This window comes from Caretta caretta, chromosome 27 (assembly GCF_965140235.1).
Source record: "Caretta caretta isolate rCarCar2 chromosome 27, rCarCar1.hap1, whole genome shotgun sequence".
Lineage (NCBI taxonomy): Eukaryota > Metazoa > Chordata > Testudines > Cheloniidae > Caretta > Caretta caretta.
Window position 1 is genome coordinate 1,916,693 of NC_134232.1, and position 24,928 is coordinate 1,941,620.

Sequence of the window (24,928 nt, forward strand, 5' to 3'; positions counted from 1 at the left end):
GATCTGGCCCTAGGTGACGTACCAGGTCACATGGGGAAAGCTCATGCTCAAATAAATTGGTTAGTCTCTAAGGTGCCACAAGTCCTCCTTTCCTTGTGGCAGTGCAGTGACTCGAACCCAGATCTCCTAGGCTAGCCCCCGCAGCCCTGCCCCACCCGCTCGCTCCATGGGGAATGGCCTCTCGGCTGGGGACCAGTTTCCCTCGCAGGCTGGCTGTCGTGCTTCAGCTCGCTGCACCACCCGCCCTACGACTAACGAGAGGAACAGACGGCGGAAAAACTGTTCTTCTTTAATGGGGGTGTTCCATTTGCTGCCACTGTCATGCTGCAGATCACCTGAGCAGGCGTGAGTGGGGAGAGACAGAGGAGCCTGCTGGCAGGCCTCCCACGAGAGTCCCCCGGTCCTCCCACAAGTGAAATGGTGTCTCAGAGGAGAACGTGCTGGGCCAGACCCAGGCTGGGGTCCCCCCGATCAAGCTGATGGCTCCAAGCTTGCTGAGGAAGTGCTGAATCCGATCTCTCCTTGCCACACTTCTGGACTGGTTTGTCCTTCAGAGGAGCTGTCCCTGGCACCTGGGGGACAGCCCGCTGCTCCCCCAGAGAGAGAGTGCTGACTGGCTTGTTCTCCTTTCCCAGCTCCTGGGAGTAGCATCACTTTAGTCACCCATTGCGGAGCTGCGGGTCTGCTGGGTGCTGAGTCCCGACGGCTGAGCTGCAGGCTCCAGCCTGGCGGCGTGTTCCTGCCGCGACCGGGGTTTCTGCTCAGTGCTGCACATTCAGACAGAGAACAATCACCTCTTCCTGCGCTGGAAACGCCGCAGCAGCCACTGGACGACGAAGGGCCAGGCGAGGAGGAACAGAAGGGTGCGAGCTGAGACCTCCAGCGGCCAGCGGGACGGCTTCTGCAGAGAGGAGACAAGCACAGGGAGGTGGGGAGGGGTTAGCGACCCTGAGGCTTCCTGGGTGCTCCGCAATGGGTGACTAAAGTGATGCTACTCTCAGGAGCTGGGGAAGGAGAACAAGCCAGCCAGCACTCTCTGGGCTGTTCACAGATGCTGGGCCCAGGTGTGACACAGAGCGCAGGGGCTCGGAGCGAGGCCCCTGCTACTGCTGCACTTTGCTTCTCGGCTTTATTAGCGTCTCCAGCTCAGTGACCCTCGGACCCCTCCCCAAGAGACAGCGTCACCATCTCCCTTTGGGAGAGCCTGAGAACCAGCAGTAGGGCCCCAGTTTTCGGTGTATTGTCACCGTAGTTACTAGCGAGCGTCTCAGACGACGGTATCCTCACGACTCCCTCTGGAGAGGGGAGTATGGGGGAGGAGGCTCACCCCATCTCACAGAGGCTGTGACGAAGTGGGACTGTTCTTAATGTTTCTTCTGAATAGTGTGGGGGTGCCTCAGTTTCCCCTAGGCAGTTCTCAAATCTCTAGGGGGTGGGATAAGGGTGTATGATCGTTGCAGAGCCCTAGAGGGCAGGTGTGTGCAGGGGTCTGGACACAGAGAATGGCCGACACCCTGTTTCCTGGCCACTGATGGCCTGGGCCCTTCCCCCCTGCAAGGTGAGAGCTAAAGGGTTGGAGAACAAAAGAATCCGGTGACCTCCTGGCCCGGGAAAAGGATAAAGCCCAGAGGAGGGGGGGGCTGGGGAGAGTTTCAGTTTGGGGCTGGCTGGAGACATGGAGTGAAGGGCAGACGTGGTTGTCTAGCTCACTGCCCCCCAAAATGGACCCAGCTGAGGGGTCCTGTTCTCTACACCTACAAGCTCTGTGTTAGACCATGTTCCTGTCGTCTAATAAACCTCTGTTTTACTGGTTGGCTGAGAGTCACGTCTGACTGCGAAGTTGGGGTGCAGGCCCCTCTGGCTTCCCCAAGACCCCGCCTGAGCGGACTCGCTGGGGGAAGTGCACGGAGGGGCAGAGGATGCTGAATGCTCCGAGGTCAGATCCAGGAAAGTAGAAGCTGTGTGAGCTGTGTGTCCTGCAGACAGGCTGCTCACAGAAAGGAGACTTCCCCAGAGTCCTGCCTGGCTTCGTGGGGAGCAGGTCAGAGCATCGCCCAGGGACCCCATGACAACTGGTGGCAGCGGTGGGATGTACTGCACCCCATGGATGGCACTTCCCGCAGTAAGTGACTGGGGAGCAGTAAAACGAAGGGGGATTGACGGGGACCAGGCGTGCTGAAGATTCAGAGAGAGACGGTTTCAGGGGGCGGTTAACCCCTGGGAGTGTGTGACCAGAGAGAAGGACTTTTGCAGTAACAGGGTTCCCCTGGGGATTGCAGTGAGCGGTCCCAGGCGCGGAGGAGTCTGCAGCTCGACCCTGGCAAAGAGGTGGTGACCTCGAAAAGGGCTGGCACACTAGGGGTTCTCCCTGGAAACCGTGGGGAGCTGAGAACACACGGGCCTGTGAGTCCACAACAACTTCGGAGGAGCGGAGTGATGGCCTGTCACCGTCTCCTTAAGAAGGACATTGTAACCCTGTGCAGAAAGAGAGGGTTGAGCGTTGGAAAGTTCACCAAAGCAGAGTTAATCGTGCAGCTGGAGGAGGATGACCGCTCGAAGGAACAGATTCCTGACCCCAACTGGGGCTATAGCAGGATCTGGGAGCAGCTGGAGTGGGAGCCAGGCATTGCCAAGACTCCTGTCCCCGACCAGACGAGGGTCTTCACGATCGGGTTCCCCATCCGGGGATCGGAGACGGACGGGATTGGAGCTGAGTCTGAGAGAGCAAGAGGACTGTGAGAGACAGCGAGAGCCCGAGAAAGAGCTGCAGAAGCAGCAGCAGCATGAACTGGCGGTGGGGGAGTGGAGAGGCCTAGGGGACCTCCCAGGGGTGAGTGGGGATAGACCCCGGGGGGCCAGTTCCGCAGGGTACCTCGAGACTAAATTGCTACCCCAGGTTAAGGGGGGGGGGGATGTGGATGCCCACCTGACTACCTTTGAGCAGGCTGGAGATCTGAACCAGGGGGACCCTGCGGAAAAGCCCCGGTGTCTAGCTCCCTTGCTGGGTCCCAAGGCCATAGACTCCATCAGCCAGATGGGTGGGGAGGTGGACAGGCTCCCACGCCTGACCCCAACCTATATGTCTGTGTGGAGTTTCCTGGGGCCAGGCCCCTCGGACCCCCAGTGGGAGCGGAAGGTGATGGTCAATGGGGAGACATTCCTGGGGTGGCGAGATCCTGGGACAGAGAGAACTGGTGTCAGGCCCTGGGTGGTGCAGGCTTAGAGGCTGTGTGAGCTGGGTGAGGGTCCCAGGGATGAAGCCCCTTGCCCTGCCTATGGCCCAGATCCCTGTGCAGACCCAGGAGGGGTCGGGCTGGTTGGCCGTTGGGGTCCTCCAGGACACCAGCTGTGAGACCCTGTTGTGGGGTGACTGTGTCTCTTTGGGACAGGATCCAGGCCCTGCTCCTGTAATGGCCAAGGGTTTGAATTTGAATCCAGGGAACCAATCGGCAGAGAGGGAAATGGTCAGTGAAAATGCAGATGACCTGGCTGGCAGGGGGGAGGAGCCGCTAGGCTCAGGCTACCTGCCTTCCTGTAACCAGAACCCTGGGGCTGTGTGGGACAGAGAGATGCTCCCCGCCCCCTTACACACCGGAGAGGGGGGCTCAAGGGGCTCACGCTGGCTCTGATGCAGTGAGGAAAGCAGGGAGCTCGCTGCCTACCCCCACTGGGACAGCAAGGGCAGCGCTGAGCAAGGGGGGAGCTGAGACCCCAGCTGAGTGTGGGGAGATACAGGCAGGGCAGGGGATCTGTGGGGAGTGGCAAGATGCTTGGTAAGAAAAGTCTGGATGAGCCTAGGCAGCCTTGTGAGCTGATGGCTTTGTCTAGTCAGCAGGGCGGGAAGGCGAGGAGAGTGGAAGATGAGTGTCCCTGGACCTTACCTGTTAGCTGGGTGGAGAAGTGAGACAGTGAAGGAAATGTGCCTCTGTCTGCCAGGGGTATTGACTTGCCTATGGAGGGAGCTACCCTGATCTCCAAGCAGTTGTCTGTGACCAGCCCTGTGTGCTGGGACCAGGGGAAAGAGATCCCAAGCTGTGTGTCTGGGAAAGGAGAAAGTGTGTCCGGCTCTTCTTTGTCTGTGGAGCAGACAGAAGGGGCCTTTCAGCCAGTGATGGTTGAGGGTCGTGCAGTTGTCTCAGACCTGGTTCTGGATTCAGCTAACGCCCAGGAAGGGAAGGGTCCTAAGTTTGTGTCTGCTCGGGAGAATGGCCCTGTAACTAGGTCGCATCCAGTTAGTGTCTATGTAAAATCCCAGAGACCAGACAAGCTGTAGCTCACGAAAGCTCATGCTCAAATAAATTGGTTAGTCTCTAAGGTGCCACAAGTACTCCTTTTCTTTTTGCGAATACAGACTAACACGGCTGTTCCTCTGAAACCTGTATTTTGCCTGTTGCTCGTGTGTTGTTGGGAAAGGGTGCAGCAACTCTGTCTAATCAGGGTGAGATCCCAGCCAGGGCACAAGGAGAGCATGAAGGTGATGTGACTGTGTTACCTACTGAGGGTGTGGAAACCTGTAGCAAGAAGGAAAAGATTCCTGAACTTGTGTGTGGCAAAGGGAAGGAGAATGCTTCTGACCTTTTATCTAGGAAGTCTGTCAGTTTGCCTGAAAGGGGATTGTGTAGGAATCTTCCGGAAGGGCCAGAGGTAATTCTGGATGTAAGGGAGACCCAGAAAGAGTCTGTTATTGCTCAGGAAAGTGTTCCTCTAGAGCAAGCCCTAGGTAAAGAGGGTAAGAGCAGAATTTCTGTGCGGGGTGAATTATTGCATAGAAAAGCCCTAGGGAAAGGAATCCTCATGGAGTCTTTGCAAGCAGTTTACTGCCACTGAAGGGTGTGAAAGTGATTTAATCAAGAAAGTTTCAGGTCCTAACAGCGAAAAATTTTCTGTTGTGAATGGATCCACTGACTGTCCTGTTGAAAGATCCAGTCTGGATAGCTTTGAGAAGGTCTCAGATGGAGTGAAAGCTGTTAAGAAAGTTAAACAGTCCTATAACCAAGTGGCTGTGTTTGGCCAGCTTGTTGGGGAGAAGACCCAATCCCAGTTTGACCCCCTGGGGTTTTGGGGGTGGCCAAAGGGCACGGGCCGCATAAACCTTCCCACATGTGGCCTGCGAGTGCTATCGACCACCCCCGACCTAAGGGAGGGCGTAACACTGGAAGGGCCTGGTGTAACTACCACCAAGGAATGGGAGAGATGCTGGGGCATCCATGGGAACGTTGCTGGCTTCGAACTTCCCCAGGTCACCGGCTAAAGTGACCCCGCTCAGTTCAATCTCGCAGGGGGGAGAGATGTGACAAAGTGGGACTGTTCTTAATGTTTCTTCTGAATAGTGTGGGGGTGCCTCAGTTTCCCCTAGGCAGTTCTCAAGTCTCTAGGGGGTGGGATAAGGGTGTATGATCATTGCAGAGCCCTAGAGGGCAGGTGTGTGCAGGGGTCTGGACACAGAGAATGGCCGACACCCTGTTTCCTGGCCACTGATGGCCTGGGCCCTCCCCCCTGCAAGGTGAGAGCTAAAGGGTTGGAGAACAAAAGAATCCGGTGACCTCCTGGCCCGGGAAAGGGACAAAGCCCAGAGGAGGGGGGGGCTGGGGAGAGTTTCAGTTTGGGGCTGGCTGGGACATGGAGTGAAGGGCAGACGGGGTTGTCTGGTTCACTGCCCCCCAAAATGGACCCAGCTGAGGGGTCCTGTTCTCTACACCTACAAGCTCTGTGTTAGACCATGTTCCTATCGTCTAATAAACTTCTGTTTTACTGGCTGGCTGAGAGTCACGTCTGACTGCGAAGTTGGGGGGCAGGATCCTCTGGCTTCCCCAAGACCCCGCCTGAGCGGACTCGCTGGGGGAAGTGCATGGAGGGGTAGAGGAGGCTGAATGCTCCGAGGTCAGACCCAGGAAGGTAGAAGCTGTGTGAGCTGTGTGTCCTGCAGACAGGCTGCTCACAGAAAGGAGACTTCCCCAGAGTCCTGTCTGGCTTTGTGGGGAGCAGGTCAGAGCATCGCCCAGGGACCCCATGACAGAGGCAAACCATGGCAGAGACACCAAGGGCAGTACTGAAGGCCCCTTGCTCGCCCAGGGCTGTCACTCACTAGGAGGAAGGGGCCCAGCCAGGGCTCGGATCCCAACAGAGACTCACCCCAGATCACATGTGGAGCCTGTGGCCAAGCGGGGAAGAGACGCCTGGTTTCCCGGGTCCCAGCATGCTGCTTTCACTGCCCAGCTGGGGACCTGCCTTTAGATACCTGGGCCTGGTTTGCTGAAGTGGCCAGTGCCCCGGGCAGCAGCTGAATGCAGGAGCAACCCCACTAGCCCCCGGGTCTGGGATAAGCGCAGAGCGTAGCTGAACCCGCGGTGGCTTTGGGTGGACGGCGGTCTGGCTCCTAGACTCTGCTCTGCTCTGCCAGCTGCTGGGGCTGGTCGACTCGCCACTCCAGGCTGCACAAGCCCAGTAGGCAGCTGCAGATGGAGGCTAAGCCTAAGTGTCTCTCCCCACTTCTTCCTCCTGGAGTCCTTGTCCTTCTGCCCGCCCAAGGACAGCACCTCCCACGCCCTCTGCCCCCACCAGCCCCTTCCTCCCCCGAGCCCGGTGGGGCAGCTCCCCAGGACCCTGCTGTCATCCATCCGTGGCTCGGGTGGCCCAGCCGCGCTGCACGTGTGCCTGGGAGACGAGGGAACTGCTGGGAAACCGGGGCCTGCAGCGCGCTTGTCTTTGAGCACAGCCCTACCTGCCGGTGGCGAGGGCCGGACCCAGACGCGTGCCCCTGAAAGACAGAAAGAGGCTCAGCTCAGTGCCACGTGGGCTGGTGCGAGGGGCTGGGAAGCTGGGCAGTGAGGGGAGCCCAGCCGCACCCATTTCCTGCTATGTAGAAACAGCACTGCCATTTTCACTGCACGCGCCCCCCACGGGCATAGGGGATCCAGCCCCACAGCCGCGGGCAACGTCCCCTTGCTCTGCGCCCTGGGACTCACACACCAGCACAAGAGGGCCTGAGGCACCTTTCCTGACTCCACGCCTGGCGGGAAGGGACTTGCTGGGGTCACCCAGCGAGTCAGCGTCAGAGCGGAGTCTCTGTGCCGCGGCTGCCCCACCGCTCACCCCCGGCTCTGCGGGAGCTAACCCCCCCCAGGCTCCAGCTGGTGGCGTGCGCAAGGCACAGGCCCTCTGGCAGCCCAGCCCCGAGCCTCCCAGCCACTGACCAGAGCAGAGCCTGTCTCCACCGGGGGCCTGGCCCCAGGAGCTCACCTTGCCGCTGTGAGGCCCTGTGGTCTGATAGCGACCATCTCCCCCACACCCCGATTGTAACCAAGGGGGTGTGTGTGCATGTGGGTGTCCGGCCTGGAAAGCGCCCCCTTGCGGGCCTGCCTGTGGCATCGGCATGGTGAGGGGCACGTACCTGCATGGTGCTCAGCGTTTCCAGGCGGCTCAGCCTCTTCAAGACGGTCCGCATGTTGTCCTGCAGGGCACGGACGGTGCCAAGCAGCTGCACATCCAGCTCCGGCCAGAGCCTGGTGCTCGCTGCTTCCCCCTGGTCAGCATCTGGACAGCCCCTGGCTCCCGGGGCAGCCTGCAGCTCTGTGGGGCAGGAAGGACAGACAAGGATGCCAGAGGGACAGACCAGGGAGGACGAGGCTTCGTCCTCCACGGTTGCCCCAGAGTTTGTAACCGAGGGATGCTGCAGGCCCAGGCCAGGAGGGTGCAGCTCGGTGATGCGAGGCTGGGCTAACCCTGTCAGGTACAAGCCTCTTCCCCCAGGGGGTTCTGGGGCGGCTGGGCGTTACCTTCAGCTGGAAGGACGTGCTCTGCTGGAGCCGACCCAGACGGGTGACGGTGGCTCAGCTCTGTCCAATCCCCACCATCACTTCTCCAAAGCACGTGCGGTTTTGCTACCAGACTGGCGAGACTCCCGGGCCCGGGGAGGCAGACGTTCCCCCGGGCCGGAGAAGCGCCAGGCGCTAACTCCAGCAGGGGGCAGCACAGAGCAGGATCCATCCGAGGCATTAGTGAGCGCAGCTGGACGCTGGCTCTGAGTGAAGTGTGCTCGGGACCCAGGTGCCTTGACTGATTAGCACTGGCATCCGGCCATTGGTGCTGGGAACTGCCCTGCAGAGCTCACCCGGTCAGCACACGCTGGGGCTGGCGGGTCACGGTGGCCCAAGCCTGTGGCCATCAGCCCAAGCCTACAGAGAGGCATCCTGGTGGTCTGTGTGTGACACAAACGGGTGGGTTTCCAGGCTGTGAAGTCAGCTGGATAGTGTGGGGGGGGAGGTCTCAGCCCAAGGGGCCAGGCGTCCATACCACGGCCATCACCAAACAGCCCCTGGTGGCACAGTCTAGCTGGGGAACAAGCTCACCCCAGGGCTGGTCCCTGTGGGCAGGGGTGGCAGGCTGGCAGGTGGCTGCATGGGAGGAGATGGCCCTGACCTCTGTGGGGAAACACAAGCCATCAGGCCCTTGGGCCATCAGGCCACTGGAGAGCTGGAAGGTGCCAGCCAGCCTGAGGTCAGCTCATGCTGTGACCAGGTCACCCTTCCCAAGCTGGGACACAGCCCAGCAATGGAGGCTCAGCACGGGTTAGCGAGCCAAGTGTGGACCCAGAGCCCCAGGGCGCACGTCTTCAGAAGGGCTCAGCTCCCCTTCAGGAGCTGAAACAAACTTGCCAGGGCTTCAGCAGAGCCTGGAGACAACAGAGCATTTCCTCTCCCCCACACCCCCACCCCAGAGAGCAATGGGAGCGGGTCGGTGCTATGCACTGGGGAAGGAGTGGCTGTGTGCGAACAGGCTGGCAATGCTCATCTGGAATCAGCGTCACTTCTCTTGCTGCACTGACCCCAAGCTAAGCTGCCGCCCAGGCCCCTCACCCTGCTCCCAGTCAGGACCAGCGTCGCAGGGCTAGGGGAGAAGAGCAGAGATCTGGCTTGGCAGCCTGGCCGATGCCTGAACCCACCCCTGCAATCCCCGAGGAGAGGCAGCTGCACTGAGCCAGTCGCCCCTGTCTGACCGAGCGCCGGCACGGAGCCCCCAGCGCCAGGACCCTCTGGGCCCCAGGGTGTGCTGTGGGTGGGAGTGGGGAGGAGGCGACGGAGCGCTTGAAATGGTGAGTGCATCCAATGGACACGGCTACCCCGAGTCACAGCGTGGCTGCTATGAGGCACAGAGAGATCACGTGGCTAGCCCGAGGTCACTCGGTGAGTCTGAACCCAGGAGTCCTGACTCCCAGCCCTGTAGTTTGTCTGCTCCTCAGGTTGCACTGTATCCCTCCGTGCTGCAGGCCCCCCAGGCCCAGAGCACTGTCAAGGAAACACTTTCACAGGAGCCTTGCTCCGGGGTGCATGATGACCTCTTCATGCCGGGGTGGGATGCAGAGAGGGCTTTGCAAAGAGCGCAGGCCAGCACCCCTGGTTCCGGCTGGCAGCTAACACAGACTGGGGCCGCATCTCACAGCAGCGCTCGGGAGCAGAAAGCAGGGACCAGCTCCTTCCGCAGAGGCACCAGCCTGGGGAAGGAGCAGTCCAAGCCCAGGGGCTGCTCTGCTCCCACTCAGCCCCAGGGTGGCCTTATCCTGAGAGCTGTTACAAATTAACCTGCCAAGCAGCCTGGGATGGGGCTGAAGGAACATGAATGGAGGAGATAAGCGTGGATGGATTTTGCTTCGAGTGGGTGAGATGCCAGCGCCCGCCCTTCCCTGTCTGCGACACAGCCCTGGCGGGGACAATCACCCCCTCTAGAGGTGAGTGGGGCAGACGCACGACACAAAGCACAGACGGGATCGTGTGTGGCCTGGCCGTGGGGCGTCGCTTTCCTCCTCAGCTCGGTGCTGGGCTGCTTTACCCAGCCCTCGCTGGAGGGGTGGCTCCGGGGTGGCCATGGGGGCACATGAGCAGCAAGGGTATGCAGCCATGGGAGCAGTGCCCAAGGGAGGCGGAGGATTCTCCCTGTCAGGATTGGATGGCTCTTCCTAGCAGACGCTCTGGCTCCACAAGAGTGAGCAGGCTGGATGGAGAACCCCTGGGGGGCCTCAGGCCTGTGCTATGGGGCAGGTTGCACTGGATGAGCCCAAGGGTCCCTTCTGTGTCCAGGACATTCCCAGACTCCCTCCAGCCCCCAGAGGCCCAGCGGCAGTGAGTGTTCCCCTGAGGAAGGGCAGGGAGCTGCCCACCTGGCAAGAGGACGGATTTGTCCACATGTCCATGGCCAACATCAGTCGATTCCCACCGCTGATACTGACCCAGCTCACAGAGGTGCTGCAAGCCTTAACCCATTCATGTCCAAGACTGCTGGGCGGGCGCACCAATTACGACACGGCATTGCCTACATGCAGATGGCCTGTGGCCACTTGTGCTGCTCCGAACAATGCCCCGTTGCAGACGCCTCCTGCGGGGCTGGGCGACCCGAAGACAAAGGCAGCAGCTTCCCGCACTTGATGTGTTTGGAAGAGACCTGCCAAGATGCTCCTCAGGAACGGTTCCTCAGCTAGGAGGGCCCAGTCTGCGTCCTGGGTGCAGCTCAGACACACAGCCGGCCACCTGCCCTACAGGCCTCCTGAGAGCACTTGCACCAAGGCTCCCTTTGCACAGGCTGCCCCACTGCCTGGGGGGTGCAAACTCCGAACCGTGTGTGCAGAGGGCCGAGGCATCAGACCTGCCCAGCTGGCGTTTCCTGTCATGCGACAGAGACCTCCTGAAACGTGACCCACGGAGCACAGTGGGAATCATGCTCGTGGGCTGAGTCTATTCAGGGCCTGCCTGAGGGGCAGCCACAAACCAAATGCCTTGGGAAGCGGTGGCTGGGCACAACCAGGGCACAGGTGCCAGCCCCGGCTCTCAGGGAAGGAGGGGGGATACTCAGCGCCCCGTGGGATCGGGCCATTAAAGAGCCTGAACTGGGCCAGCACGTGCCTGAGCCCTGGCCTGGCAGAACCTCCCAGGGGAGGTGGGGGGGTTCGCGCTCCGTGGCCCATTCAGTCCCTGGTAGCTCTGCCCACAGGGCATTAGCGTGTGCAACTCACCCCGTCCCTCAGACCCGCCAACTCCTTCACCAGCCGACACGGAGCAGCCAGGCAGGGCTGGGCTGGATTTGACCTGGCGACCGGGGGGGAGGCTCCCTAGCTCCTCACCAACTGCCTGGCTCAGCTGTTCCCAGGGGGCTGGGACAATGTGTACAGTGGGGGGCGCTGAGAGTCACTGAACCAAACTGTAAACCCTGCATCTGGTGGAAACCACGTCAGGCCGGGGGGTGCGGCAGCCCCCAGACCCAGCACCTCTGGCTGTTCCCCTCCTGCAGACCCTGGCAGAATCACCCGGCAGGCGCTCAGCCCAAGGGCTCCTTGGCCCCAGCATTTGCTTCCCTGACTCAGCGTCCTTCCCTTCCCCGCTGCGTATCAGCACAGCGAGAGCTCAGCCCCCCGCCTGCCACTGCGGCAAGGAGCTGAACTACCAGCAAACCCAGAGGCAGGCCTGCACGCCCCGCCCCAGCTCCACCCAGGTCCGAGGCCCCTGGCTCTGCTCCACCCCACCCCACCCCACCTAGCACCATGGCTCTGCTCTACCCCACCCAAGGGCTGGTGCCACACCCACCTCTCTCTGTGCCGAGGGGCCTGGGGCCAACGCTGCTCTGCCCGGCTAGTCCGCCGCCTTCGCCAGGCTCTCCCTCCCTGCAGGTTTCCAGGGACTCACGCCCGACATCGGCATGTAGGCTGGCTGCATGAGGACTGCTTAGGGAAAGGCTCTGCCCAGCCACGCGCTGACCAGCCTACGGGAGGGGAAAGGGCAGCAAGAGTTGCAGTGAGACCCCCAAGTGCCAGGGGTGAGTGGGTGAGACACTGCAGGGAGAGGCCAGATGTCCAGTGGTTAAAGCAGGGAACCAGGAGTCAGGGCTCCGGGGATCCATGCCCAGCTCTGCCACTGACCCACTGCATGACCTGGGTTGAGCTCCTCCCCCACATCCACCTGCAAAGAACCATTTACCTTTCTGCCAAGGGCTTTGATTAAACCTGGCAGGAACCATCACAGACAAGAGATGTAACTTAGCCACAACATCTCAGACTGCAGTAAAGGTAGGAACAGACCCAGGGGTCCCAAGCCAGGCTTCCACCCACTAAAGCCAGAACTTTCACCTAGCATTTTCTACCCCCCAGAAAAGGACCATTCCCACACAGAGCAACCCACAGAAGCACCTGCGAAGTGGGATACGCTGGGCTGTGCCTGACAGTCTGTGAGCTCGGTGCGAGCTCTCTGCCCCAGCTCTGGGATAACCCCTGAATTATCCTGCTGCCCGAAGACTGGGCTGGAGGCAACCAGCAAAAGCATGAGCAAACACAGCATGGCGTGCAGTGGGTCCCTTGGCCAATCCGCAGCACAGAGAACCACCCATGAACACCTGGGGTGAGAGACACTGAGTTTTGATTTGCATAATTCCCACAGCCATACCTCCTCCTAATACAACTAAATGAAACCAGACCAAGCTCTACACACGGAGCCATTCCCTGCCCCTCTCCATGGAGCTATCCGAGAGCGATACCGATGAAGGAGCTTCCACTAGTTGCTGGGGATGGGAACACATGGACTGGGACTCTCCTCCCACTGCCCCCAAGCACGGTGCAGGGCCCCGCGGGGTCCTTCTCTCCCTGGTCCCACACGGGAGGGGAGCAGGTGGCTCATGCTCTGCAGCAAGCGAGGCCCCCGCCCGGTGCACACGTAGGAAGCAGCGAGGGAGGGCAGCTGCCATCAGGGCTCTGACTGAGACTCACGTGTGGGATGGCCGGAGAACAGGCGCCCAGACGGCAGCAAGGGATACTGGGGTCACCAGGCAGGGGCCGGGGCCCGAAGGGAACTCAGAGCTCTGCTGAGCAGAGGCACTGTAGGACAGGGCGCTGCAGATCCGGGCCTGGCACAGCAGCCGGTGGGAGCGAAATCGGGGCACCGTGCTAAGTGCGCAGGGGAATGGCTGTGCGGAAGGAGGGACGATCTCTTGGCACATGAAGGTATCTGGACCCGGGCCTCACATTGGCTCACTCTGTGAGCGGCGTTACCTGGCCAGGCTCTATCTGCTCCAGGGTGTCACTGTAGACTTCGCTTTCTGAGTCACTGGTCACTTGGCTGCTCTCCAGGGCTTCGTCAGTGCAGCCCAGCCCGCCACCTGGAATGGGAGACACACGGCTCAGCGGGGGGGGGGAACACACGCGGATCAGGGGGGATGGGGGCGGCTCGGCGGGGGTGGGGGAGCACACATGGCTCAGGGGGGGACGCGGGCAGCTTGGCGGGGTGGAGGGACACAGCTAGGTGGGAGTGGGGGAACACGCAGCTTGGCGGGGGTGGGGGGATGCAGGCAGCTTGGCGGGGGTGGGGGTACACACCTGGCTCGGGGTGGGAAATGGGTGGCTCAGCAGGGGGAGACATGGGGGTGGCTGGGTGGGGGGATGCGTATGGCTCAGCAGGGAGGCGTGGGTGGCTCAGCGTGGTGGGGGGGCACTCTCTGGCCAGGCACCAGGAGAGCAGGGGGCTCATCACAGCAGTACAGGATGTTGAGTGGAAGGATTTTCAATCTAATCCGTGTCCTTTGTGCCCCAAAGCCACAGGCTGGGGCAGTCACTAGAAGGCCAAAGATCCATGTGCAGGAAGCAAAGCCCACCAAGTGCATCTGGGGGGTTTGATCCTTCCCTGAGTGCCGCTCATCAGGGATCTCGCCACACTTAGCTCACACAAAGCCTCAGAGCTCACCTCATCGCACATCACTCACTGTTCAGATGGGAAAATGGGAGGAGAAGGGATGTGCCCAAGGCCATGGAGTCAGTAGCAGAGCCAGGAGTCCAGGCTCTCAATCATGGCCCTGCTGTGCCTGCTACATAACACTCTTCCCAGGACACAGCGCAGGGCCCTGGCCACCTGACACTGAGGAGCACAAATGACAAGACTGCCATGGCCCCCGACAGACAGCAGCACCCCAGCGGGATGTGAAGCTTCCTGGATGGGAGAAAGCGCCACTGAATGTGATTTGCAGCCAAGAGAAGCCCCACATCCCGGGAGTTTCAAGCGCTGCCCACGGTGTTTATCTGGCACCACACACGGCCCACGTGCCCCACCACGGAATAACAACATGCCGACCTCATGCCCACTTCCACCTCACGCTGTGGAACAGGCCCTGCCCTTGTGCCAGCCACCGCCCAACCCCCTGCCCACTTCCACCCCGCCTGGGGTGCAGGCCCTGCCCCCTGTGCCAGACAGGACACTGGGTTTGTTCTCCTCACAGTAAGGCCAGGCCAACTCCCCTTGGAGAGCCCCTCTGGCACACCGGAGCCAGCACTGAGCGCCTGCCCCTCTCGGTTCTGCTCCCCAGACACAGCGTCCCCCAGGAAGTTCCCCGAAAGTCTTGCTGCTTGGCCATCCCGGCTAAGGACGGAGTCCCTCTCCCGTTTGCCTGCACGGAAAGGGAGCAATCGGACTGGCCCCTTAGCACTCAGCAGACAGGTCGAGGGCTGAGATTCCCACACGTCAGCCCCTCGGCACCGACCCAACAAAGCCCACAGCATCACTGCTTCCAAGCCCCACTCCAGAGCTCCCCCCCACACACATCCCCTCTAGGAGCCCGGCCAACCCCAGGGAGGGGCGTCTTCTGGCGCCCAGCCCAGATGGAAAGAGACGTGGAAACACTTCCACTGCCCCCCCCCTTTACCCACCATGGGCTCTTCGCTGGCTGCCCACGGGCATGCTATCCTGACTGGGCCCACCTGCGAGAGCAACATCGCTGCGCCCAGACGCCCTCGCTGAGCCAGGAGAGCAGCCACCAGCACCCGTAGGACAAGCATGGAGACCACACCCGGACCCTTGAGCCCCTCCTCAAGGGCCCGCAGAGCTGCAGGGGGAGCTGCAATCAGCCAGTGAAGACAACAGGCCCCAGGGCCCACAGCCAGCACCGGGCCCTTTGCTGGCAGTCCATAGGTTCCAAGGCCAGAAGGGACCACTGGGATCACCCCGTCTGCCCTCCTGCATGGCACAGGCTGGAGAATGCCCCTGGGATAATCCCTGCTGGAACCACAGCATCGCTGCCAGGAACACAGTCAGATTTCAGGGCTGCCAGTGAGGGCGAATCCGCCGTGGCCCTGGGTGAGTTGCTCCGCTGGTCAGTTACCCTCACTGCTAAAAACCTGGTTTCTGTTCTGACTTTACTTAACTTCAGCGTCTGTCTCCTGGATCTTGTTAGGCCTTTGTCTGCCCTCAATTACCAAATATTTGTGCCCCTGTAAGTATTTACAGGCCATCATCAAACCGTCTCTCTGTTAAGCTGACTAGACAGAGCTCCGTGAGTCCATCACTGGGCGGGCTGGTGCGTGACAGGGCCACGCGTGGGTGTGTGGGGAGGAGGCAAGTGTCTTTCCTCTGGGGTCTCAGACATGGGGCAAATCCCAGCCTGGCACAGGTGATTCCAGCTCTATGTGAGTGACAGACAGGAGGCCTTGGCATGAGGGAGTCTGCGGCACTGGGCAAGGTGACCCCACAGGATGGGCTCTGGGCAGGAGCTGAGCAAACACTGGCTGGCTGCCCTGCTGTGGCCTAGACCCCCCACTTCCAGCTGTGTGAGCCATGAGGGGCATCGCCAGCAAGAGCAGCTTGAGCCAGGATGGCAGCTCTCCCGCCAGGAGCAGCGTGCAGCAGGCCCAACTCAGCAGACACCCTGTTTAGGCTGCCTGTAGCCCTGGAGGAGCCTGGCTGCTTGGCCGTGAGGGCCTTGGTCCCACCTGCCTTGGCCAGCGCTTCGATCCTTCCTTGGTTAACAGCTGTGGAGGGATGCAGCATGCACGGGGTTAATACTAGGGCCACAGGGTCTGCGGAAGTGGCTCACAGAGATTGCTAGTGGCACCAAGCATCCAATGTGCTCACACAAGGAGTGCGGGCCCCGTTCCTCCAAGGGGTGCAGAACCCCCAGGGCTTATGGGGGCTCCCCTAGGGCAGGAAGGGTCTGTGCTGCATCCCCACCAGTGTTACGGCAAATGGAGTGACAGACCAGGCCGCCGTGTGCAGAGCAGCGAACTCCCCCTGCATGGCTATTCTCACCCCCCAGAGGAGCCGTGCTCTGCCCAGGAGGTCACACTGCTGTGCCAGGGGCTAGGAACTGAACACAGCAAATGCCCCTGGAGACGGGTAATAACTGTCCTGCCCTCAGAGTGCCACAGAGGACTGCGATGTGCTCTCCCATAGCTGTGCCCACTCCTGCAGGGCTCACGGGAGGGAAGCTTGTCTGTGCCTCCCATCTGCTGGCACAGGGGTGGGGGCTGGCAGCACATAGCTGCTTCCCCGACTGGAAGCGGCATTCTGCTGTCCATAGGGACGTCCGTTCACAAAGTTCCTCTCTTCAATCCCTAACCCTAACGGAAGGGCCGCTGTCGGCTGAAGAGCCGCCTGGGCAGACACAGGCTGGTCTACTTCAGCTCCGCAGCTCAGGTGATTGACAGGGAGCGAGTCTACAAAGCCAGCTCCCCTCACGCTGCATGGCCGAGGGTTTCAAACCTGGTTAGTGTTGGGGGTGGGGGAGGAAGGCCAGTTGGAGACCCCAGGGAGAGGTCTGATTTCAGCCAGCAGGAATCAGGCCTGTTTAACATGCCTTGAGTAGAGCACCTCACCCTGAAATATCCTTGAGTCGGCAGCTGCTTTACGGCCGCATTCGACTCCTTGCGTGGCTCCGTTGGCCAATGGAAATCACGGGCGGCAGTTTCGCCTTGTTTGTCGTCAGTTCCATAGATTCCAAGGCCAGACTGTGATCCTTCACTCTGACCTCCCACAGAGCACAGGCCGGAGCACTGCCCCAGAACAATTCCCAGAGTGAGGTTTGGAAAAACAGCCAACCTTGATTTAAAGAGTGCCACTGAGGGATCCGGGGTAAGTTGTATCAATGCTTCATTGCCCCTCGCTGTTAACAATTCACACCTTATTTCCAAATCTGAATTTGTCTGGCTTCCACTTCCAGCCACGGGATCATGTTACACCTGTCTCTGCTAGATTGCAGAGCCCATTATTAATTTGCTCCCGATGTAGGTACTAGACTGTGATCAAGTCACCCCATAACCTTCTCTCCGTTAAGATCAAGGAGCTTAATCTAGTTGATCACTGTTGGGTAGGTTTTCTAATCCTTTAATCACTGTTCTGGCTCTTCTCTGAACCCTCCTCAATTTGACTCTACAGATGCTCCCTGGGTTACGCAAGACCTTACACAAATCCGCACTTTCGGAAAAAGTTCCATAAGCTAGAAATAGGAGGGATTTTTTTTTTTTTTGCGTAACGGTCAGGTATACGTTTCCGACTTATGCAAAATTCGAGTTACCCGTTCTGGAACGGAATTATTGTGTAAATTGGGGAGCGTCTGTAACAGGGTTCAAAAAAGAACTAGATAAATGCATGGAACATCAGAATGGCCATACTGGGTCAGACCAAAGGTCCATCTAGCCCAGTATCCTGTCTGCCGACAGTGGCCAGTGCCAGGTGCTCCAGAGGGAATGAACAGAACAGGTTATCATCAAGTGATCCATCCCTTGTCGCCCATTCCCAGCTTCTGGCAAACAGAGGCTTGGGACACCATCCCTGCCCAGCCTGGCTAATAGCCACTGATGGACTTACGCTCCATGAATTTATCTAGTACCTGTAGAACTCTGGCAAAGAGTGCATTGTGTGAAGAAACCTGAACCTTTTCCAGTCCCAATCTATCTTTTTTGAGATGGGGCAATCACATCTGCACACAGTATTCAAGATGTGGGCGTACCACGGATTTATATAGAGGCAATATGGTATTTTCTGTGTTATTATCTATCCCTTTCTTAATGATTCTCAACATTCAACCTGTGGAACTCCTTGCCAGGGGATGTTGTGAAGGCCAAGACTATAACAGGGTTCACAAAAGAACTGGATAATTTCACGGAGGATAGGTCCATCAATAGGTCCTGTTAGCCAGGATGGGCAGGGATGGTGTCCCAAGCCAGTTTGACAGAAGCTGGGAATGGGTGACAGGGGATGGATCACTTGATGAGGGGTAGCTCAGTGGTTTGAGCATTGGCCTGCTAAATCCAGGGTTGTGAGTTCAATCCTTGAGGGATCCATTTAGGGATCTGGGGCAAAAATTGGGGATTGGTCCTGCTTTGAGCAGGGGGTTGGACTAGATACCTCCTGAGGGCCCTTCCAACCCTGATATTCTATGATTCCCTGTTCTGTTCATTCCCTCTGGGGCACCTGGCACTGGCCACTGTCAGCAGACAGGATACTGGGCTAGATGGACCTTTGGTCTGACCCAGTCTGGCCGTTCTGATGTTCTTACAGCAGTTCTGTAGAATTCAAACAGGAAATCCTAGCAGTCGTGGCAACCCTACCAAACAGCAGCATTTTGAACTGAGCTCATCCATTTTAAACCTACAGCTGCAATAGGACAAACTTTCAGATTAGTTTTTTCAAACCTTCACCCTGGTATAAATCAATGACTAAAAACAAACCGAGTGATTTAAATCAGGAGTTAAGCGGCTGCCTCCTCTCACTCTGTATCAAGCCTGAGTTTGATAAAAAGTTGTCCCATTCCTAGTGCAGGTTTACAGGGGCAGGTTCACGAATGGAGATGCCCTGAGGAGGGCAATGGCTGGTAGCTTAGGCTCTGCGTTTACGTTCTGGAGACAACAGAGCACATTTCTATCACCCACAGGTTCCAAAGAGGATCCAGCATTGACATGAGGACGAGACCACCGAGTTCCCCTAGATACAGGCCCTCCTGCTGCAGGGTCTAAGCCAGTCACCCAGTGCCACAGGCACCGACTCCCTGGGTGCTCCGGGGCTGGGGCACCCATGGGGAAAAAATGGTGGATGCTGAGCACCCACCGGCAGCTCCCTATCAGCTCCCTCCCACCTCCCCAGTGCCTCCCGCCCGCCGGCGGGCCCCACGGATCAGCGCCTCTCCCTCCCTCCCCATGCTTCCCACCCGCCAGTGGGCCCCACAGACCAGCACCTCCCCTCCCTCCCTGTGCCTCCCGCCTGCCAGCAGGCCCCACGGATCAGCGCCTCCCCTCCCTCCCCGTGCCTCCCGCCTGCTGCAATCAGCTGTTTGGCGGTGCGCAGGAGGCTCTGGAGGGGGAAGGGGGAGCGAGGATGCAGCACGCTTGCAGGAGGGGGCAGAACTGGGTGGAAAGAGGTGGGGCGGGGGCAGGAAGAGGTGGGGCAAGGGTGGGGCCTTGGGGGCAGGGCCCGGGTCAAGCACCCCCCTGGCACTTTGGAAAGTGGGCTCCTGTGCTCAGTGCCCCGGGCAGGGGAAGAGGATTCCATCATGCCCCACCAGGGGCGTTCTTGCCCAGGCCAGAGGAAGTGCAGTCACCCAGCAAGGCCCAAACTCGGCCCGTCCCTTCGTCAGCGGGAAGCCCGCACTGCCATGCCACGCCCGGCTCGCAGCTCCAAGGCCGGCTCCGGATTCTTGTTTTCGGCGCTGCTCCGTGGGGAGCCGAGTCCTCACGGCTCAGTGCTGGCGGCGGCCAAACCAACGCTTACCAGGCTTCCAGGGCAGGGCCACTTCTCCCAAGCGCCAAGGGCAGATCTCTGCTCGGCGACCTGCGCCGCCAGCAGCCCCGGCCAGAGCCCCCGCGCGCGTGGCAGGGCAGGAGGGTGCCCTCAGGCCACAGCCGCTGGTGGCAGCTCGAGCGAGCCTGGTGTGAACGCATCCGGCGAGGAAGCGAGCGGACGGTTTAAAGGTCAGAGGGGATGTCTCCATTAACACGGGGCTCCCAGACGGAGCCCCACAACCCCAGCTAGGCTGAAGCTCCCCGGGGTGCAGGCTGCTAGACATGCTGCACAGCTGCTGGGGGGCAGGGCAGGGGAAGGAGGGCGGAGCCTATAGTCAGCCCACCATTGCATCCCTGCAGCCCAGCCACGCCCTCCTCCCGCTCTGCCGCGGGGGGCTGAGGCTCTCACATACAATCACTCAAGTCAGGAGCACGGAGAGAACAAACTGGGCACAAGTTCTAGTCAGGAGCGAGCCCCCCAGGTGCCTGTAGTCTCATTCCCCACTCCCTCCCTGTTCACAGCACGCAGTGGGGTGGCGAGGGCTCGGCTTGCGCTGCACAAACCCACATCAGGCAATGCCAGCTTGCTGGATGCAGCTGGGCCGAGGCTGCACTGTCCTCGAGGACACGCCATCTGGGAGTCCAGATTGACAGGAAGAGGAAGGCTAGGACTCAGGAACCCAGGTTTAATTCCCTGCTTCGTCACAGACTCCCTATGTGACCCTGGGCAAGTCACTTAGCCTTTCTGTGCCTCAGTTCCCCACTTGTGCAATGGGGATTGTGAGGCACTCAGATACTACAGTGATGAGAGCCAGATCAGTACCTGCGATGGATGGCCAGGGAGCTGGAAGGATGAGCTGTTTCCCTCATGGGCTAGGGCATGCGGGAACCAGCAGAAGGAAGTATCATTTTACAGATGGGGAAACTGAGGCACAGAGAGGTGAAGCAGCTTGTCCAAGACCTTGCAGTAAGGAAGTGGCAGGGCCGAGACTAGAACCCAGGAGTCCTGACTCCCAGACTGTTGCTCTGCCCATTTCACCCCAGCCCAGCCCAGCCCAGCCACCCTCCCAATGCCCCAGGCTTACCAGCCTTCTTCTTGAAGAAGGACTCTGGGGGCCGGGGCATATCGTGTATCACCTCGTAGAGAGGTTCGAAGAACCCAAACACGTCCTCAGACACCTCGCCTGCTGGGATCGTGTCAATGACCTGGAGAGAACCCCAACAGCTCTTTTGTAGCCAAGTCAGAAGATGGAGGATCCTGCGCTGAGGCAATGGTCACTAAAGCCCTGGGCCTAAGTGCGGTGTCTGGGAGAGGGAGGGACCGACAGTGCTGCCTACGGCAAGTTGGCTGTGGCAAGCGGGCTCCGAAAGCTTCCCCCCACAGCGCTGCCAGGGCACCTCTGGTCTTCCCAGCCTGGGGTCCTTCCCCAGCTCTGCCAGCGCCCTTCCCGCCCCACCTTCCAACGACTCTGAATCCAGGCCCTCCTCAGCCAGAGCCCGTCAGCTGTGCCAGCGTGTGCCACGTGGCCCTCACTCCACCAGGGACGATGCCGAGGGCACTCCTTCCAGGGTGTCCCAAGGCACACGGGGAGCGAGTGAAGCAGCCCCAGGAGCTGCACATAGCAGGGAAACAAGGAGCTCTGTACCTTCTGGGCTACCTTCTTCATCTCCGAGACATACGCGGCCATGGCCTCCTCTTTGGACATCTTCCCCAGCCTGCTCCACGCATCCCTGCCAACCAGAAGGTCTCATGAGGGGGGATGGCATAGCTCAGTGGTTTGAGCATTGCCTTGCTAAATCCAGGGTTATGAGTTCAATCCTTGAGGGGGCCGTTTGGGGATTGGTCCAGCTTTGAGCAGGGGGTTGGACTAGATACCTCCTGAGGTCCCTTCCAACCCTGATATTCTATGACTGATGCCCCATGAACAAGGCTGTACTGCAGTCTACAACACTCCTGCCAAGCAGTTACTGTTTCAGCCTTACCACTTATACCGGCCGATGGGATCCCAGAATCCAGGCCGGGGGATCTTGCAGCTGCCCACTGTCGCCTGCTTGTAGTAGCTGTAGAATCGTAGCATCACCTCGTAGGGGGGGCGGTAGGACCCTAGAACACACACAAACCATCAGAGCAGGAACAGAGGGACTCCGGCCACTTCCCCACCATGAGAAAAGAGAAGGAGGACTTGTGGCACCTTAGAGACTACCGTGGCCATTCAGGGGCTGTTACCCACATCCTTACGCTGTGACCCAGTAGGTGGGTCTCTGCCCACGAGACCAGCACTGAGCCCATGCCCCAGCACGGCGCTAGCAGACCCCAAACTGCTGGAGCTCTGCCCTTCAGAGGAGGCATAGCACTGAGGTGACCATCTGGTCATTGACGGGCCCATGAGTCAGGGCCTTAACCATGATCCGGGCCCAATTCCCACTCAGTTACATTCTGCCTCCCGGAAATACCCTCTGCAGTTTTAGCTGGAAAGTTCAGAGGATGCATAGTGTTGCTGTGCACTGTTAAATAGCAGCTGCATTCCACCCCAGAGGTAGCTGTGTTTCAGTGGTGGGTGAAACCGTGTTTGTGTTTTGGGGCAGGAAGCCCCATATACCATGAGATGCTATTAATACAGGGAGAGAAACAACGAGGGCAGACGCCAGGTACCCGAGGCTGCACAAAGCGGGTCGGTCACGATGTCTTTCTCATCTCCTTTCTCCTCTTAAGTGCAAGCTGAAATTTCACATGGCCTAAAGCATCAGGGCCAAGATTTTCCAGCATGGGGGTGGGGTGGCCTTAAGACAAGTACATAAATAAATGTCTGGTCTTCACAGTTGCTAAGCACATGCAGCTCCTTACTGAGGTCTATGGGAAGCACAAGTGCTCTGCACCTCTGGAGATCAGGCCTCCAGGAACTGCCAGAACAGAACAGATTAAACGCCCATCCACTCCGGTATCCTGCCTCCAGGAGCAGCCAATGCAGAATACTCCAGGAAGAGAAGTCCCTCTGCTCCATGCATGCACCTAATTGTACAATACCCTACAAAGGAGAGATTCCTTCCTGACTGCCCACTAGTGATGAGTGTGTGGCCTGAAGCATGAGAATTAACAACCTTTTGTCCTTATCCTCCCTGGTGTAAGGATAAGATGTGGAATTTTGATTGGCCAGGACGGGACACCAAAGCACGGATACAATCAGAAACCTGACTGAAGTGGCATCTTGTCAACGTCACACAGTTTAACTGATAAGACCCATTTTCCCCACCCTTTTACTAGAGCCAGCGCTGCAGAACCAGCCTATCTGGGAATTAAGCTGTGCTCTGCCAAGCACTAGCTAGTGTCCACCCCAGCACTGCAGGGTCTGAGCACAGAAACGCTACAAACAGCTTGCGTGTGTGCTTACAGCAAGTGGGAGGTGCTGGCTGAGAGTCCTGGGGACTGACACACCCTGGGCAGCAGCAGCGCTGGGCCCTTCACTCAGCCTGCTCTGGGGAGCCAGCTCTCGTGGCAGGAGCAGAGAGTTCAGTGGCCTTCCAGTTGTCGGCCTCTACTGAGACTGCCAAAGAAGGACCAGTCCATGCCCGTCGTGAGGGTGTTTTGTGATGTGACACACGGTGGAGGATGAGACAGTCCATTAATTCCCATCTACTCTGTCTCCTGGGGGCCGGCACAGGCCTGTCCACACTGGACACTTAGTCAGGCTTTGTCCAGTTTCAAGAGACCAAGCCTCAGCCTCACCTACCTGGAGACCCATCCCAACATCCAGCCGACAAAGCCCACGCTAGGCCATCTGCGGAGCTGGACTCACCGTTCTTAGGCAGGCCCTGAATGACTCTGACAGCTGCCTGGAATTGCTTCTGGTAGTCCGGCTCTGCAGGCTCCATCCCCATCCACTCACAGGAGCTGAGAGAGAAGCATGACCCCCCATATTAGCTCGGGGAGGCCTGTCAGAGGCACTCCTGGCTGGGCAGAGCCTTTGGGCAGGATAGGAGCCTTCCCCAGGGCTCTGGAGCATGTGGGGTTCAGGCATGTGGGCCAGGACTTGGTACTGGTCTGCGAGTTTGCACTGGGCTCACAGCCCTGCCAGGCAGGAACCTCTCGATTCACCAATGCCCCCTGCCGTCCCTCAGCCCCATCCGGCAGCGACCCTCTGGGGTGACAGGGCAGCTGGGTCTCCTCCACCTGCAGAAGCTGGTCTGTGCCAGGCACACCAGGCTTGGGAGGCGCTGGCCCGGGGCAGGAGCTGCCGGGTGGATCCACAGCCCTGCCCCGAGCGCCCAGCTCCTACCCTGAGCGTTCCCGCACTAGACCTGACCCGGGGCCCAAGCACCTCACCCCGCAGTGCCCTGCTCTAGGGTGCCCTCCTGAGTGTCCCCGGCACAGACCCTGCTGCCCCCTGCCCAGATCCTCCCCATAGTCCATGGCCCCCAGCCCAGATCCCGCACAGCTTAGCTCAGCTCTGGACCCTCTTAGCTCGGACCCCGGAACCCCCCAGCTCCGTGTCCCCCCAGCCCAGACCCGCCCTGCCCAGTGTCCCCAGCCCATATCCCCACAGCCAGGGCCCCCCCCAGCCCAGCCCAGCCCGGGCCCCCCCGCCCGGATCGCCACAGCCCAGGCCCCCCTTAGCTCAGACCCCAGATCCCCCCCAGCCCAGACCCCCTTAGCTCGGACCCTGGATCCCCCCAGCCCAGTATTTCCAGCCCGACCCCTTAGCTCGGACCCGGATCCCCCGCAGCCCCGTGTACCCCCAGCTCAGACCCCAGATCCCTCCGCCCGGTGTCCCCAGCCCGGATCCCCCCAGCCCGAACCCCCTTAGCTCGGATCCTGGAACCCCCCAGCCCAGTGTCCGCCCCCAGCCCAGACCCCGGTGCCCCCAGCCCGGGGCCCCCCGTAGCTCGGACTCCGGATCCCCCCAACAGAGCCCAGCCCGGGACCCCCCGCCCGGATCCTCCCAGCCCGATGTCCGCCCCCAGCCCAGACCCCGGATCCGCCCTGCCCAGTGTCCCCAGCCCGTATCCCCACAGCCCGGGCCCCCCCAGCCCAGCCCAGCCCGGCCCCTTAGCTCGGACCCGGATCCCCCGCAACCCTGTGTACCCCCAGCCCAGACCCCAGATCCCCACAGCCCGGACCCCCTTAGCTCGGATCCTGGAACCCCCCCGCCGGATCGCCCCCAGCCCGGTGTCCGCCCCCAGCCCAGACCCCAGATCCCCCCGCCCGGGCCCCGGATCCTCCCGCCCGGGCCCCCCCCAGCCCAGACCCCGGCTCCCCCCTCCCGGCCCCTTAGCTCGGACCCGGCTCCCCCGCCGCCCCGAACAGCTGATCCACCCGGAGACTGGGGTGACCGTCCCAACCAATAACCACATGTCTTTCATTCCCTCGTCACACTTCGCCCAATTAGCATCAAGCTTTAAAAACAATGCAAATAAGCGCCT

General features: G+C 60.0%; 1 protein-coding gene across 2 annotated transcripts; it reads right to left on the reverse strand.

Moving 5' to 3' along the window:
* Positions 1-270: 270 nt before the first annotated feature.
* ACBD4 (acyl-CoA binding domain containing 4) lies at positions 271-24,874 on the reverse strand. Of its 2 annotated transcripts, XM_048829825.2 has the most exons (10): positions 24,788-24,874; positions 23,305-23,399; positions 21,494-21,614; positions 21,157-21,241; positions 20,596-20,716; positions 13,025-13,131; positions 11,571-11,745; positions 7,391-7,569; positions 6,722-6,757; positions 271-901 (listed from the first exon to the last, which is right to left on the reverse strand). In XM_048829825.2, the coding sequence occupies exons 2-10, from the start codon at positions 23,384-23,386 to the stop codon at positions 791-793; spliced, it is 1,017 nt and encodes a 338-aa protein (XP_048685782.2). In that variant the 5' UTR covers positions 23,387-23,399; positions 24,788-24,874; the 3' UTR covers positions 271-790. The 2 variants fall into 2 exon arrangements, with proteins under 2 accessions (XP_048685782.2, XP_048685781.2); XM_048829824.2 differs by lacking the exon at positions 24,788-24,874 and having other exon boundaries at positions 23,305-23,973.
* Positions 24,875-24,928: the final 54 nt, after the last annotated feature.